The sequence below is a fragment of the Carcharodon carcharias genome, chromosome 25 (genome assembly GCF_017639515.1).
Source record: "Carcharodon carcharias isolate sCarCar2 chromosome 25, sCarCar2.pri, whole genome shotgun sequence".
Lineage (NCBI taxonomy): Eukaryota > Metazoa > Chordata > Chondrichthyes > Lamniformes > Lamnidae > Carcharodon > Carcharodon carcharias.
In genome coordinates, this window is record NC_054491.1 from 34,554,092 (window position 1) to 34,570,889 (window position 16,798).

The 16,798-nt window shown below is 43.9% G+C and overlaps 1 protein-coding gene across 3 annotated transcripts in view; it reads right to left on the bottom strand.

Annotated features, from left to right (window-relative positions):
• Positions 1–888: 888 nt before the first annotated feature.
• Positions 889–16,798, bottom strand: part of slc37a2 (solute carrier family 37 member 2) — a 272,775-nt gene continuing 256,865 nt past the window's right edge. For 2 of the 3 annotated variants that reach the window (XM_041174633.1, XM_041174632.1), the window contains 5 exons: positions 15,547–15,620; positions 15,250–15,328; positions 11,181–11,272; positions 4,427–4,491; positions 889–1,252 (listed from right to left, as the gene is read on the bottom strand). In XM_041174633.1, the coding sequence (XP_041030567.1) occupies positions 1,237–1,252; positions 4,427–4,491; positions 11,181–11,272; positions 15,250–15,328; positions 15,547–15,620 (326 nt within the window). In that variant the 3' untranslated portion in view covers positions 889–1,236. The remainder of the gene's footprint in view (positions 1,253–4,426; positions 4,492–11,180; positions 11,273–15,249; positions 15,329–15,546; positions 15,621–16,798) is intronic. The other variant, XM_041174634.1, reaches the window with a different exon arrangement.

Below are 16,798 nucleotides of genomic sequence, written 5' to 3' on the forward strand. Positions count from 1 at the left end.
TATACCTAAACTGCTGCAGTTCATGTGGTGTAGGTACACCCACAGTGCTGTTATAGGGCGAGTTCCAGGATTTTGACCCAGTGACAGTGAAGGAACGGCGATACAGTTCCAAGTCAGGATGGTGAGTGGCTTGGAAGAAACTTCCAGGTGGTGGTGTTCCCATGTGTCTGCTGCGCTTGTCCTTCTAGATGTTAGCAGTTGTGGGTTTGGAAGGTACTTAGGAGGCTTGATGAGTTCCTGCAGTGCATCTTATAGATGGTGTACACTGCTTCCACTGCTCGTTGGTAGGGTAGGGGTTGCTGGTAGTGGCAACTTCAGAATCAGCTTCCAGCAGGCTGTCAGAAGGCAGTGCAGTAAAGTCGGCGGAGAAGAAAAGAGTTGACGTTTCGAGTCCTCATGACCCTTCGATAGAAGGGTCATGAGGACTCAAAACGTCAACTCTTTTCTTCTCCACCGATGCTGCCAGACCTGCTGAGTTTCTCCAGGTAATTCTGTTTTTGTTTTGGATTTCCAGCATCCGCAGTTTTTTTGTTTTTATATTAGTGCAGTAAAGTCACTGTCTAGAGAGTGGATGACAAGGGGAGGTATTAACTGCTCCATCACAGGGCTTGCACATGAAGTTTCTTTTCCCTATTTAAAGTAATGGGAATCCAATTAGGATATGAGAGTGGTTGACAGCACTACCCTTTCTCAACACAACTTTTGCACCAAAGAGGTCGTCTGTCTGTCAAACAGAGCTAATTAAACTGGTTCAGGCCATAGCACAAAAGAGGGAGAAATGAAAGACACTAAGTAAAAAGAATAATAAAATAAAGGAAAGCAAATCAAAAGCTTGGTTTGCTTTTTGAAGCTGATTATTAGAAAAATTGTACTGAGAAACAAAAAAGATTATCTAAAGTGTGTGTGTATTTTAAACAAATAAAAGACACTACATCAGGCTTAGACTCCATCAATAAAACCCTGTTCACCATAAATTGAAAGGCAATCTTCAATAGCAAAGGGGCTAAACTGTATCAAAAAGGCCAGTCTGACTTTAATCTCTTTGTGATGTCAGTCTCTGGGAGGGATACCAGAGATTAAAAAGACTTCATTCTTTTCACTACATTGGATCTTGGTGTTTTGCTTCCACACATCGATGGAGTTAGGTACCAAGCTTTGAAGCCAAAGCAGAATTAATCCACGAACTGAAAAATTTCCCAGTCTCTTTAAGAATTTCTCAGTGGAGAGTGTTCTCGATCAGAACTCCTTAAACCTACAGCACACAAAAGGGGAAGAAGTGTTAGAGATCTGATGTGGCCTGGTGCTAAACTAGGCAGATTTTCAACTTTAGTGTTTTTCAGATAAAACAGTACGACTGTACACGTTCTCCTTTCTTCCCTGTTCCTCCTGAAAGTGATGTGTTTTGCTGAGTCACAGGTTCCATCAGCTCCCTGGATTCATGTTTAGGTGAACATCAATAGTTCAACTGTCTGAGGCAATGAGTGGGAGCAACAGAGCCAGGCCCCATTCAGTCCTCACCCCAGCAACGACACAGGAGCATTTCCAACACAACTCTCAGCACATCTCTCAGGTGAAATTCTAATGTAACAGGCAAACATCTGGAGTGACTTGGACTCTGAATACACTTTAGGTCATACTCTCTTCATCCAGCAAAACTACAAAAAATCCATTTAAAAAATAATAAAGAGTACCAGGGGCTACAAAAGGTTAAACTATACATAGGGTTTGCATAAAATAAGCCTGTATTCCCTCAGGTATAAACGATTAAGGGGTTGAAGTGTTTAAAAGGTGATTAAAGGATTTGATAGAGCAAACCTATTTCCTCTGGCGGAATTGTCCAGAACAAAAAATAGGGACCAAAACCTTAAAGTTAGAGCTAAGCTGTTCAGGGGTAATGTCAGGAAACACTTCGTCACGAAAAATAAAGGTAGTGGAACAATTTTCCCCCCTCCAAAAGCTGTCGAGGTGAGGGATCAATCAGAAGTTTCAAATCAGTGGGAGATCTGTTAGGGAAGATCATTAAGGGATGTGGAACCAAGGAAGGTGAAATTTCACAGATGATTTAACTGAATGGTGAAGCAGACTCGAGGCTGAATGCTTTACTCCTATCTAATGCTAGCTTTCTTCCACTAATAAAGTGTAATATGCCCCTGGACAGCAGAGGGAGCCTTTGAGTTAGTGTTTTCATGTTGAACTCAAGAACCAATACATGCTGGCAAAATAACAAAATGGGTCATGAGGACTCGAAACGTCAACTCTTTTCTTCTCCGCCGATGCTGCCAGACCTGCTGAATTTTTCCAGGTAATTCTGTTTTTGTTTTTGTTTGGGACATTACCTGACTGACAATGATTCACATGTCAACCCTCAATTCATACACAAAAGGGACACAAAACATTCCACCCAGTCTGTGCCAGCCAAAGTCTGCTATCCAGAACACAGAGGATGTGCGTGGGGGCATTTTAATGCTAAACATCAAAACATATTTAAAAAGCACAGATAGTACATCAGAGTCCCAAATTTCAGAAGCACCATAAACTGTATGATTTCCTTCACAAAAACACAACTTCAGACACTGGCTGCATCACCACCAGATTTTTTTTTTTAATTCGCTAACAGGATGTAGGTATTGCTAGCTAGGTCAGCATTTATTGCCCATCCCCAATTGCATAAAATAAGCTTGTTCAGAGGGCATTTGAGGGTCAACCACAATGTGGGTCTGGAGTCACACGTAGGCCAGACCAGGTGAGGAGAGCAGATTTCCTTCCCAAAAAAAGAGGACATTAGTGAACCAGTTGGGTTTTTACAACAATCAGCAATGGTTTTGTGGTCAGGCTGAATTCTAGATTTGTTTTAATGAATTCAAATTCCACCATCTGTCATGGTGGGATTTGAACCTGGGTCTGCAGAGCATTAACCTGGGTCTCTGGAATACTAGTCTAGGGACAATAGCACTATGCTACTGCCTCCCCATTTCTATACTGAAGCTTTTCATCTTGCTCTCATCAGGACAAACACAAGAATGCCAAATTTCAAACAATCACAATTCATACTACAGGAAAAATAGTGCGTTGATTGGTTGGCAAGAGACTGATTGGACGAGACGTTGCCATGGTAAAAAACAACAGCGAACTATGGGCTCCCCAAGTTCCCAGCTAGTTCAAGACACAGGGCTTGAACATATTTCTTTTGTTTGCAGAGAACAGGTCCCTGAATATGTATGTCACTTCTAGCAAGTGTAACTGAGCCACATTATGAACACAACTGATCATCTTAAATTGGTTGTTAGTGTAGCTATTAGCACACTAGGATTGTTCAGCAAGAGCTGCCCAATCACAGAGTCACATCCAACAGTAGTCCTGATGAGTGCAAGATAGAAAACTTCAGCAACTGCTTCTTTTAGCAGTTATCTGTCTCTACTTTTCAGATATTGCCATGTCAAAGTGCCTGTGATCAGCTCTCATGCGACGGGAGCTACCAAGTCTCCGACTGTCCTGGAATCTCTAGGAATAAAATAGTCATTTCCAAGACACTGCTCATTTCCACTGGAGTTTAGAAGATTAAGAGATGGCTTGATTGTTGTGTAGAAGATCCTGAATGGTCTTGACAAGGTGGATGTGGAAAGGAGGTTTCCTCTTGTGGATGAGTCCAGAACTAGGGGGCACTGTTTTAAAATTAGGGGTCGCCCTTATAGAACAGTGGAGGAGAAATCTTTTTCTGAGGGCTGTGCGACTTTGGAACTCTGCCTCAGAAGCCAGCGGAAGCAGGGTCATTAAATTTTTTAGGGCAGAGGTGGATAGCCTTTAACAAAAGGGAATCAATGAGTAGATGGGAATGTGGAACTTGAAATACACATAGATCAGCCATGATCTCATCGAATGGTGGAGCAGGCTTGAGGGGCTGAATGACTTACTTCTGCTTCATATGTACATATGTTTGTATGCTGTGAGCAACCACTGGGGCACAAAAAGGGTTCTCTTTTAACTATTAGTTACAAAATTCTTGGAAATTGGTGGAAAATGGCTGTTTGGTGGAAAGACCATTGACTTTCTCCAACTGTCACCAGGCTCTGCCACTGCTGCTCTGATCCAGCTATGAAGAGAAAGGAGGGGTGGGACCACCAGGCTGCCTGTGTGACTCTCTCAACCCTTTGTATTAGGCCTGACTCTGCTCAATTCCTCCCCATAGTTCTGTACCTCTGATTACGAAAGGAGGAAGAGGGAAAGAGGAAGAGGAGGAGGAGCTTACTACCACCAGAACCCTCAATGCATCCATCTTCAAGTCTCTCCATCAGTACTAAAGAGGAAAAACAGTCTAGATTGTGGAATTAGTGCAATAAATTATTCCTTTTAAGCACTCAAGGTACAATATATGACACACTGGTTCTCAGTCCCCACACAGCAGTTCAACGAGATCTCATTCACTTACCCTCTTAATCTCATTGGGTACCCACACCAGCCTCGGATCTCCTTGTACACTAATCTGCTCAATAACTGTAAACAAAAAGCAAAAAAAAAGATTAATACTAAAAAATTTTGTTCCAAAGTTTCCAACCCAAGTAAAATCCAAAAACAAACTGCATTTATTCTGAAAAGATTGTTGGTTTGAATATCGAGTTACTGCCACCAGTGGTGCGCTCATGTCATTTACAGTGGGACATCACCACCAATGTCACCCTTGTTCTGAAGGGTCATATTGTACTTAAAATATTAACTCCATTTCTCTCTCCACAGATGCTGCCAGACCTGCAGAGCTTTTCCAGCATCTTCTGATTTTGATCACCAATATGAGAGAGTAAACCAATGGACAAAACGGAGGCTGCTGCCTCTTGTAAATAGTTTCAACTGCCTTCCCGTCAGTTTTACTTCAAACTGGTTCTATTTTGTCCACATTAAAATGGGAGCTGGCGGGAGAGAAAATATTCAGGATTTTCCCCATGTAGCAATAAGCAAATCATTAAAGCAATTAGAACAGGGGAATCTAGTAAGGGAAGAATAGTTAGAACAGTGAGGTAGAAAAAAGGGAGTCTCAATTTATCATCCACATTTCTCCTAAGCTTGCAAAAAATAAAGGGGTCTTTGGGTAGAACCAAGAGAGGAGAATCCAGAGCGTGGGCAAGGGTTTTCTTACTAAATTGTGGTTTTACTCCCTCTTTTTTTTAATTTGTTCATGGAATGTGGACAGTGTTGGCTATGCCAGCATTTATTCCCCATCACTAACTGCCCTTGTTCAGAGAGCACTTAAAGACTCATCCACATTGCTGTGGGTCTGGAGTCACATGCCGGCCAGACCAGGTAAAGACAGATTTCCTTCCCTAAAAAGAACATTAGAGAACCAGATGGGTTTTTTTTTACAACAGTTGGCAATGGTTTTGTGCTGAGACTTTTAATTCCAGATTTTCAATGAATTCACCATCTGCCCATTCAAACCCAGATCCCCAGAGCATTACCCTAGGTCTCTGGAATAATAGTCCAGTGACAAAGCACTATGCCACCATCTCAGTAAGGCATCAGCTCCAATCAGCTCCCAGGCACCAATTGGCACTTATCCCTCCTTGTGTGAAGGCGACCCTTCAAATAAAACTCACCTTATAACTCAGAGATAAAAACAAAAAAACTGTGGATGCTGGAAATCCAAAAAAAAAACAAAAACAGAATTACCTGGAAAAACTCAGCAGGTCTGGCAGCATCGGCGGAGAAGAAAAGAGTTGACGTTTCGAGTCCTCATGACCCTTCGACAGAACTTGAGTTCGAGTCCAAGAAAGAGTTGAAATATAAGCTGGTTTAAGGTGTGTGTGTGGGGGGCGGAGAGATAGAGAGAGAGAGAGAGAGAGGTGGAGGGGGGTGGGTGTGGTTGTAGGGACAAACAAGCAGTGATAGAAGCAGATCATCAAAAGATGTCAACAACAATAGTACAAAAGAACACATAGGTGTTAAAGTTAAAGTTGGTGATATTATCTAAACGAATGTGCTAATTACGAATGGATGGTAGGGCACTCAAGGTATAGCTCTAGTGGGGGTGTTTTTTTTTTAAAAATAATGGAAATAGGTGGTAAAAGGAAAATCTTTATAATTTATTGGAAAAAAAAGGAAGGGGGAAACAGAAAGGGGGAGGGGATGGGGGAGGGAGCTCACGACCTAAAGTTGTTGAATTCAATATTCAGTCCGGAAGTGCCTAGTCAGAAGATGAGGTGTTCTTCCTCCAGTTTGCATTGGGCTTCACTGGAACAATGCAGCAAGCCAAGGACAGACATGTGGGCAAGAGAGCAGGGTGGAGTGTTAAAATGGCAAGCGACAGGGAGGTTTGGGTCATTCTTGCGGACAGACCGCAGGTGTTCTGCAAAGCAGTCGCCCAGTTTACGTTTGGTCTCTCCAATGTAGAGGAGACCACATTGGGAGCAATGAATGCAGTAGACTAAGTTGGGGGAAATGCAAGTGAAATGCTGCTTCACTTGAAAGGAGTGTTTGGGTCCTTGGACGGTGAGGAGAGAGAAGTGAAGGGGCAGGTGTTGCATCTTTTGCGTGGGCATGGGGTGGTGCCATAGGAGGGGGTTGAGGAGTAGGGGGTGATGGAGGAGTGGACCAGGGTGTCCCGGAGGGAGCGATCCCTACGGAATGCTGATAGGGGGGGTGAAGGGAAGATGTGTTTGGTGGTGGCATCATGCTGGAGTTGGCGGAAATGGCGGAGGATGATCCTTTGAATGCGGAGGCTGGTGGGGTGATAAGTGAGGACAAGGGGGACCCTATCATGTTTCTGGGAGGGAGGAGAAGGCGTGAGGGCGGATGCGCGGGAGATGGGCCGGACACGGTTGAGGGCCCTGTCAACGACTGTGGGTGGAAAACCTCGGTTAATGAAGAAGGAGGACATGTCAGAGGAACTGTTTTTGAAGGTAGCATCATCGGAACAGATGCGACGGAGGCGAAGGAACTGAGAGAATGGGATGGAGTCCTTACAGGAAGCGGGGTGTGACGAGCTGTAGTCGAGATAGCTGTGGGAGTCGGTGGGTTTGTAATGGATATTGGTGGACAGTCTATCACCAGAGATTGTGACAGAGAGGTCAAGGAAGGGAAGGGAAGTGTCAGAGATGGACCACGTGAAAATGATGGAGGGGTGGAGATTGGAAGCAAAATTAATAAATTTTTCCAAGTCCTGACGAGAGCATGAAGCGGCACCGAAGTAATCATCGATGTACCGGAGAAAGAGTTGTGGAAGGGGGCCGGAGTAGGACTGGAACAAGGAATGTTCCACATACCCCATAAAGAGACAGGCATAGCTGGGGCCCATGCGGGTACCCATAGCCACACCTTTTATTTGGAGGAAATGAGAGGAGTTGAAGGAGAAATTGTTCAGCGTGAGAACAAGTTCAGCCAGACGGAGGAGAGTAGTGGTGGATGTTTTTTTGTTTTTATCTCTGTGTTTAATTGACTGCCACTGCTCTTCAAGAAATACCTACCTCCTTGAAGAAGTTCTGTTCTTTTCTGCGACAAGATTTCCGTTCCTCTCTTTTGCCCTGCTCACCTTCCTTGCTTTCCATTTCCCTCCTGGTGTTTGACAAGGTGTTTACTAAAACCCGCTTTCACAGCCATATCTCCTTTCTCAGTGACTGTCTCCATCTCTGACTTACCCCACGTGGATTTCAACTGAAATTCCACCCCTCACGTTTCGAACCCACCCAGGATTACAGATATCTCCGGGACATAAAACGTTTCTCGGACTGCTGTTCCCGTCACATTCTGAAATCCACACTCAGAGCCATGCACCGCCATATGAACACACTCGACCTCTCCCTCCAGCAGCACCACCGCACCCTTTTTCAAAGCTGCGCGTGCCCCCAGTTTCATTTTATCCTTCGGCTCATCCAACGCCTAAACAAGAAACTTGGTCTCTTTCTCTCAAGTGCTAAGGAACGCAAGCTCCAACAACTCATCGACACCAACACCCATCTAGAACCCTCCACCCCTGCCTGTCCCTCCGTCCCCACCCTTTCTTCCAATCCCAACCCCAGCCGTGTATTCACTATACCGCTTGACCTTCCCCTCTCCGATGCTGAACGTTCAGTGCTCAGCAAAGGACTTAGTTTCATACCCTTACGCCCTCACCTCAATGAATTTCGGGCTTGGCATGATGCTGAACTCTTCTTCCGCCGTCTTCCTCTCCGGTCTCACTTCTTTGGGCAGGAGTCCTCTCCCAGTTCAATAGATCCTTTTACCCATCTCCAATATTCTCCCTCCACCTGGACCCCTCCCTCTGGATTCTTACCTTCTCTTGATCTTTTCATTGACAACTGTCGGCGCGACATTAGTCGTCTCAATTTCTCTGCTCCTCTCACCCATTCTAACCTGTCTCTCTCTGAACTTACTGCACTCCATTCTCTCAGGTCCAATCCTGACATTGTCATCAATACCGATGATAAGGGTGGTGCTGTTGTTGTCTGGCGCACTGACCTCTACCTCGCGGAGACTGAGCGTCAACCCGCAGACACTTCCTCCTACCTCTCCCTGGACCATGACCCCACCACTGAACATCAAGCCATTGTTTCCAGGACTGTCACTGACCTCATCTCCTCTGGGGATCTCCCTCCCACAGCTTCCAACCTGATAGTCGCCCAACCTCGGACGGCCCGCTTCTATCTCCTACCCAAAATCCACAAACAGAACTGCTGGTAGACCGATCGTCTCAGCTTGCTCCTGCCCCACAGAACTCATTTCTCATTATCTTGACTCCCTTCTCTCTCCCCTTGTCCAGTCCCTTCCCACCTACATCCGTGATTCTTCTGACACCTTACGTCACATCAACAATTTCCAGTTCCCTGGCCCCAACCGCTTCCTCTTCACCATGGACATCCAATCCCTCTACACCTCCATCCCCCACCAGGATGGTCTGAGGGCCCTTAGCTTCTTCCTCGAACAGAGGCCCAAACAATCCCCATTCACCACTACTCTCTTCCGTCTGGCTGAACTTGTTCTCACGCTGAACAATCTCTCCTTCAACTCCTCTCACTTCCTCCAAATAAAAGGTGTGGCTATGGGTACCCGCATGGGCCCCAGCTATGCCTGTCTCTTTATGGGGTATGTGGAACATTCCTTGTTCCAGTCCTACTCCGGCCCCCTTCCACAACTCTTTCTCCGGTACATCGATGATTACTTCGGTGCTGCTTCATGCTCTCGTCGGGACTTGGAAAAATTTATTAATTTTGCTTCCAATCTCCACCCCTCCATCATTTTCACGTGGTCCATCTCTGACACTTCCCTTCCCTTCCTTGACCTCTCTGTCACAATCTCTGGTGATAGACTGTCCACCAATATCCATTACAAACCCACCGACTCCCACAGCTATCTCGACTACAGCTCGTCACACCCCGCTTCCTGTAAGGACTCCAACCCATTCTCTCAGTTCCTTCGCCTCCGTCGCATCTGTTCCGATGATGCTACCTTCAAAAACAGTTCCTCTGACATGTCCTCCTTCTTCATTAACCGAGGTTTTCCACCCACGGTCGTTGACAGGGCCCTCAACCGTGTCCGGCCCATCTCCCGCGCATCCGCCTTCACGCCTTCTCCTCCCTCCCAGAAACATGATAGGGTCCCCCTTGTCCTCACTTATCACCCCACCAGCCTCCGCATTCAAAGGATGATTCTCCGCCATTTCCGCCAACTCCAGCATGATGCCACCACCAAACACATCTTCCCTTCACCCCCCCTATCGGCATTCCGTAGGGATCGCTCCCTCCGGGACACCCTGGTCCACTCCTCCATCACCCCCTACTCCTCAACCCCCTCCTATGGCACCACCCCATGCCCATGCAAAAGATGCAACACCTGCCCCTTCACTTCCTCTCTCCTCACTGTCCAAGGACCCAAACACTCCTTTCAAGGGAAGCAGCATTTCACTTGCATTTCCCCCAAATTAGTCTACTGCATTCGTTGCTCCCAATGTGGTCTTCTCTACATTGGAGAGACCAAACGTAAACTGGGCGACTGCTTTGCAGAACACCTGCGGTCTGTCTGCAAGAATGACCCAAACCTCCCTGTCGCTTGCCATTTTAACACTCCACCCTGCTCTCTTGCCCATATGTCTGTCCTTGGCTTGCTGCATTGTTCCAGTGAAGCCCAACACAAACTGGAGGAACAACACCTCATCTTCCGACTAGGCACTTTACAGCCTTCCGGACTGAATATTGAATTCAACAACTTTAGGTCGTGAGCTCCCTCCCCCTTTCTGTTTCCCCCTTCCTTTTTTTTCCAATAAATTATAAAGATTTTCCTTTTCCCACCTATTTCCATTATTTTAAAAAAAAAACACCCCCACTAGAGCTATACCTTGAGTGCCCTACCATCCATTCTTAATTAGCACATTCGTTTAGATAATATCACCAACTTTAACACTTATGTCTTCTTTTGTACTATTGTTGTTGACATCTTTTGATGATCTGCTTCTATCACTGCTTGTTTGTCCCTACAACCACACCCCCCCCCTTCCACCTCTCTCTCTCTCTCTCTCTCTCTCTCTCTCTCCGCCCCCAACACACACACCTTAAACCAGCTTATATTTCAACTCTTTCTTGGACTCGAACTCAAGTTCTGTCGAAGGGTCATGAGGACTCGAAACGTCAACTCTTTTCTTCTCCGCCGATGCTGCCAGACCTGCTGAGTTTTTCCAGGTAATTCTGTTTTTGTTTTTTTTTTCACCTTATAACTCCCTTGGGTATGAGGCTGAACTTTACATGGTGCAATGCTCAGATCTGTACAATGGCAACCCATACCCACCAGTGTGTAGCACATTGAACTGGCATTCAGACATTTCCTCTCAATATAATACCATTGACAAAAGGGAATGGAATCATGGTCAACCACTATCCAAACCACTCTGTAAAGTGCAAGTTTTAACCATACATTTGTTACCCTTTAGATTAAGTCATGCCCTCCATAGACATCTTATAATCAAAGAACAATTACAAAAGGAGGGGAATTGAACCACACAGCGGAATTAATTCCCATCTGTCCTAAATTGGATTATCTTGTTTAGCAAGGCAATGGGAAGGTATAAATAACCCGTGTATCGAGCAAGAGCACAAAGGGAGGTGTAATAGAGGGAGGTGTGAAGAGCAAAAGAGGATTACGGAAAACTTAAAACAAAGAGTTTTTCCTAATTGAGAAAGGAGGCTATGGAATACTGAGTGACATACCAGACAGGCCAAAATATCAGATACAATCAACATGTAAAAGACACTATTCCAGTCAGTGAGGACTCCAGCCAGCAATGGACCCAATGCAGCACCTAGAATATAACAGCAAAAAAGGATCAACATCATCATCCTTCATTCTCAGCTGCACCTCAGAGCGTGACCATAAGATATGGGAGCAGAAATAGCCATTCAGCCCATCGAGTCTGCTCCGCCATTCAATATCATGGCTGATCTGATAATCCTCACCTACACTTTCCTGCCTTTTTCCCCGTAACCCTTGATTCCCTGACTGATTAAAAACCTGTCTCAGTTTTGAATGTACTTAACGACACAGCCTCTATGATAAATAATTCCACAGGTTCACTACCCTCAGAAGAAATTCCTCATGTGTCTTATTTTGGCAACCCCTCACTCAGATTATGCCCTCTGGCCCTAGACTTTCCTACAAGGGGAAACCACCTCTCAGGATCTACCCTGTCAAGCCCCCTAAGAATCTTATATGTTTCAATAAATGTCACCTCTCATTCTTATAAACTATAATGAACACAGGCCCAACCTACTCAACCTCTCTTCAAGAAAATCCCTCAAACCAGGGATCAACCTAGTGAATCTTCTCTGGATTGTCAGGGGGCCAAAATTGTTCACAGTATTCTAGGTGTGGTCTAAGTAGTGCTATACCTGATCTCTCTGGCACTCTACTAGTTACAGGTTGCCATCCTAAAAATGCCCCCCCGTATCCCAATTGCGTCTTCTATTAGTTAGCCAATCCTCTATCCATGCTAATATACTGACACCATGGGCTCTTATCTTAAGCAACTTTATCAAACATCTTTTGGAAATCCAAAATATTACATCTACTGGTTCCCCTTTATCTATCCTGCTTGCTATTTCCTCAAAGAATTCTAATAAATTTGTCAGGCTTGCTTTCCCCTTCATGAAATCACGCTGATTCTACTTGATTATATTATGCATTTCTAAATGCTCTGCTATTACATCCTTTACAATAGACTAACATTTTCCCAATGACAGATGTTAAGCTAACTGGCATATAGTTACCTGTTTTTTTTGGTCTCCCTCCTTTTTTGAATAAGGGGAGTTACACTGGCAGTTTTCCAATCCCCTGGGACTTTTCCAGAATCTAAGGATTCTTGGAAGATTACTATCAGTGCATCCACTATCTCTGTAGCTACTTCCTTTAATATCCTAGGATGCAACCCATCAGGTCCAGGGGACTTATCAGCCTTTAGCCCCATTAGTTTCCCTAGTACTTTTTTCTAGTGATTATTTATTGTATTTATTTCTTCTCTCTTGTTCTCTCCCCCCCACACCCCACTTTTGCCCCTTGATTATTTAGTATTCTTGGAATGCTATTAGTGTCTTCTACCGTGAAGGCTGATCAAAAGTATTTATTCACCTCCTTCACCATTTCCTGGTTCCCTATTATTATTTCCCCAGCCTCATTCACTAAGGGGCTGAATGTTCACTTTGGCCTCTCTTCCTTTTTATATAAAGGAGCTCTTACAGTCAGTTTTTACATTGCTTGCTAGTTTACCCTCAAAGTTTATTTTCTCCCTCTATTATTTTTTGGTTTTTAAAACTTTCCCAATCCTCTGGTTAACCACTAATCTTTGCCACATTGTATGTTTTTTTCTTTCAATTTGATACTATCCTTAACTTCCTTGGTTAACCACACAGTTGATTTATCCCCTTGCCTGAATCCTCCTTCCTCACTGGGATCTCTCTCTTTGTTGAGAGTCATAAACTATTTTCTTAAATATCTGTCATTGCTCAACAGCATTGTTCTTGACATTCTTTGAAACATTGAGAGGAAATAATAAAAGGTAGTTCTTTATCAAAAGGCAAAAATTAACAATGCTCAGGAAAATTTAGGGTTTATTAAACCATTCAAGATCTTCAGTACTAGGGAAAGCCAAAAATATTAATTTAAATTTTTAATTGTATATTTTTTACTTCTCATTTCATCCACAGCCCAGCTCTCGCCGCATTAAACCTTGATTGCATTTGCTGTTGATCATGGAACAATTTCACTTGTTGATAATTTCATTTGTTAACTTCATTGCTTAGCCAACTCTTTTCTTTTAAAAAAAACAGACTCAACTGGAATGCCCGTGCGTCATAACAGAATGAATTGCATTCGATGTGAGGAAATTCAGTGCTAAGAATGAAACTAATTTCATCTCCCAATATGGCCTAGACTAAAATGCAATGCAAATCTCTCCCCCTACTGCCTCATGAATCCCTTAAGGTCATCAAAAGGTATTATTCCATAGATGGGGTCCTACTTCTGCTCCTATTTCATATGTTCATAGATCACCACAACTCCGACAACTTGCATTTAAAAATGCAGAAAAATGCCCAACAGGCACAAGGAAAACAGATGCTCGGACATACGGAGCATTAGCAGTGTGACTAAAAGCTTGGTCAATCACACAGGAACTGAACAGAGTTCTGATGAAAAGGTCACGGACCTGAAATGTTAGCTCTGCTTCTCTCTCTCCAGATGGTGCCAGACCTGGAGTGTTTCCAGCATTGTCTGTTTTTATTGCAGATTTCCAGCATGCATAGTATTTTATTTCTGCACAGCAGAGCATTCCCTGCTCTCTCAATGTGACATTTTCATTTTCCACAATACGCAAGCTGAGAGTAACATTTTATACTGTGTACCTGTGTCCACTGGGAATTGGGTCAAATGTCCCAAACTCAAAGAGACTGTTGCAACAGGTAAAAGGAGGGAAGAGACTTATTCCCATTCCTGGTGGCATTTATACCTGGGTTCCAGCAGTCCTTGCCCCGTCTCAACACAGCTACTTTCCCCACTGGCCGGTGGGCTACTCCTAAAGGAGACCTATTGCCTGGTTTCTAGACTTGCAAACACCGACGTCACAGGTCTGTCCACCAACTTACCAACACAGTCTAATCAATTTAACTTTATTAAGTCTACCATATTCCCAAAGTTTTTTTAAAAATAAAAGGCACCCATGTTGTCCTGTATCCTCACCACCACTACCCACACCCCACCCTGTATGCTCACCATGTGCTCACCAACCCCCACCCCAGACCTAGAAACATCATGGAAAGAATCTTCAGCTCAGCAAGCAGGGGACGGGTCCTGCTCGCCAAGGTATAAAATGACACACGGTGGCGTCGGGCTTAGGTCCTGATGTCACCGTGCATCATTTAGACTTCATTGGGCAGAAGGGCGTGCCCGAACTGTCAAAGGCCTATTAAGGCCATTTAAATATCAATTAAACTAATTGCCCGTCCAACCTTAAGGTTGACAGGGCAGGCAAAGAGCCCAGGCGGCCTTCGCATTTTTCATGGAACCTCATCCATGGGCGGGATGAGGTTTCATGAATGTTTTTAAAGTGTTTTAAAAGTTTTCAATAAAATTAATGGACATGTCCCAGCTCATGTGAAACTGTCACATGTCATAAAAGTTTTTCTTACCTTTAATTAATGTTTCATAAGTGAAAGTAATCTCCCTGAGGCACACGAAAGAGTGCACTCCCGACTCAGGGAACATCACCCCCACCCAGGGAGTGCTCAGCACTTCCGGGTGCACCTCACACTGGGCGGGCCTTAATTAGCCATAAAATGGCATAACGGCGGGAAAAGTTCTACCCTGTCTGGAAATTTTCCTCATTAAACTGTGGCTCACCTCAAGTTACACTTACTTACAACAATTCAGTTTCACGGCTATTTAAAAAATGCTACCAGCCAATGTAAATACAACTTTACCCAAATAGCAGATTATAAATGGTCCAATTATAAAATAATATCCTATAAAACATGAGCAACGTCACAGGGTATCTGCCAGTACAGACTAGATTGAAGAGAAAATACACTGAATCCTGGAAGAGTACAGCTCCTTAAAAACAAAGGCTTAAAGCTTGCGATTTAATCATTCATTAATTTGATTAACCAAAAATATATGTCAGTTGGCTCTCGTCTTAATTAATCTAACCAGGCAATAAATAGGTCACACTTGTAGCTCATTAAAATCCTTCATTAGTTAGCCGAGTTAACACTTTGTATGTGACAGACTCACCAATTGAGCCTGTTCCATCGATGATTGCGGTGACAGTTGATAATGCTTTAGCGTTCCCTTTAAGGGACTTGTGTGTTCCCTGGAGATAAAGTCACAAACTTAAGTATTTTATGTAGTTCCCTTTGTCCACTTATGCACAACTGCTGTCCAATATTTTTTAATAACGTCTTTTCTTTTCGAAAAGAAGGAATCCTTAACTAACCAAGGGAATTCAGCCAAATAAATTTCAAGAGTTAATGAGATGTAGATCTTTACCCTACTCTTCCCCACCCTCCCAAAGAATGTAAGGTGACTGACCAGATCAGCTGCTACTGCTGTTGTGATCAGTGCATATGGTCCATTCACTAGCGCACCACAGAAAATTAGCATTCCTGTTGGAGTAAAAAAAGAGTAATGCTTTTATTTACATAGCACCTTTCACTACACGGGGAAAAGTGCTTACAACCTTTGTTCAAAAGTACTTTTGAAGTGTAGTCACTATTGTAATATCAGAAGCCAATTTGCACATGGCAACCTCACACAAACAGCAATGGGATAAAATGACCAGATAATTTGTATTAGTGATGTTGACTGAGGATAAAAACTGGCCAGGACACTGGGGGATAACTCCTGTGCTCTCTCGAAAATTGTGCCGTGGGTTTTTAAATCCAAGAACAAATGGGGCCCAAAGGGCCACACCTTGGATAAAGTGGCACTCTCCCAGTACTGCACCGACAGCAATAGTCTAAATTATATTCTGGAGAGGCCTGGAGGAAGGACTCCTGTCCACTGGGCTATGGCCAACTTGCATTTCAGCAAATGAGATAGATGGTCTCTTGAATCCATTTTGGTCTCTATTGCCAAAACACTTCAAACAGTTTATCATAGCACAATCTCAAAAGAAAGACAAATTTCCTCCAAAGTCACCAGAAGACAAGCAACTAAATTTTCTTCTTTTCATCAGGACAGATTGTAGCTTTTCTTCAGCCTCAAAAAAGGGAAATAGATACCTCATTAACATTATATTTAAAAAATAAACAGAAGAGAATACAAAAGCTAAGTGCACAAGTTCAACTGTGACAGTAAGACCAGGGGGATCAAGTTCAACCTGAGAAACAAAATTAGGACTGATGTCAGGATATTTCACATCAAAGAGAGATTAACACATGGAATGGATTTCTGGGTCATGTAGTTCAGGAAGAAGCCCTATAATCGTCAAACGTTTAAAGCAACTAACTTGGCAAGTACCAGGCCAGCAGGTCGAGGGTCAACTTCACCTCAGAGACCCAAGGTCAGGGCATTATAACTCCTAGATCTCATTTAAATACATCAAGCCCATCCCCCACATCAATGAGCAGAGTCTGTCAGGAGGCCGCAGCCTGGGATCCATGGGAAATGTTTTAACCAGGCAGGTCACAGTCAAAAGGGAAAAGCAAAACTAAAGAAGGAATTCATGAGAAACTCCTTGACCTAGAAAAGGAAACGCTCAACCATGAATGGCTGTGGCAAATAGCAGTTACATTTAAAAGGAAGCTAGGGAAGACCATGAGGGAGAAAGCATTAAGGATAT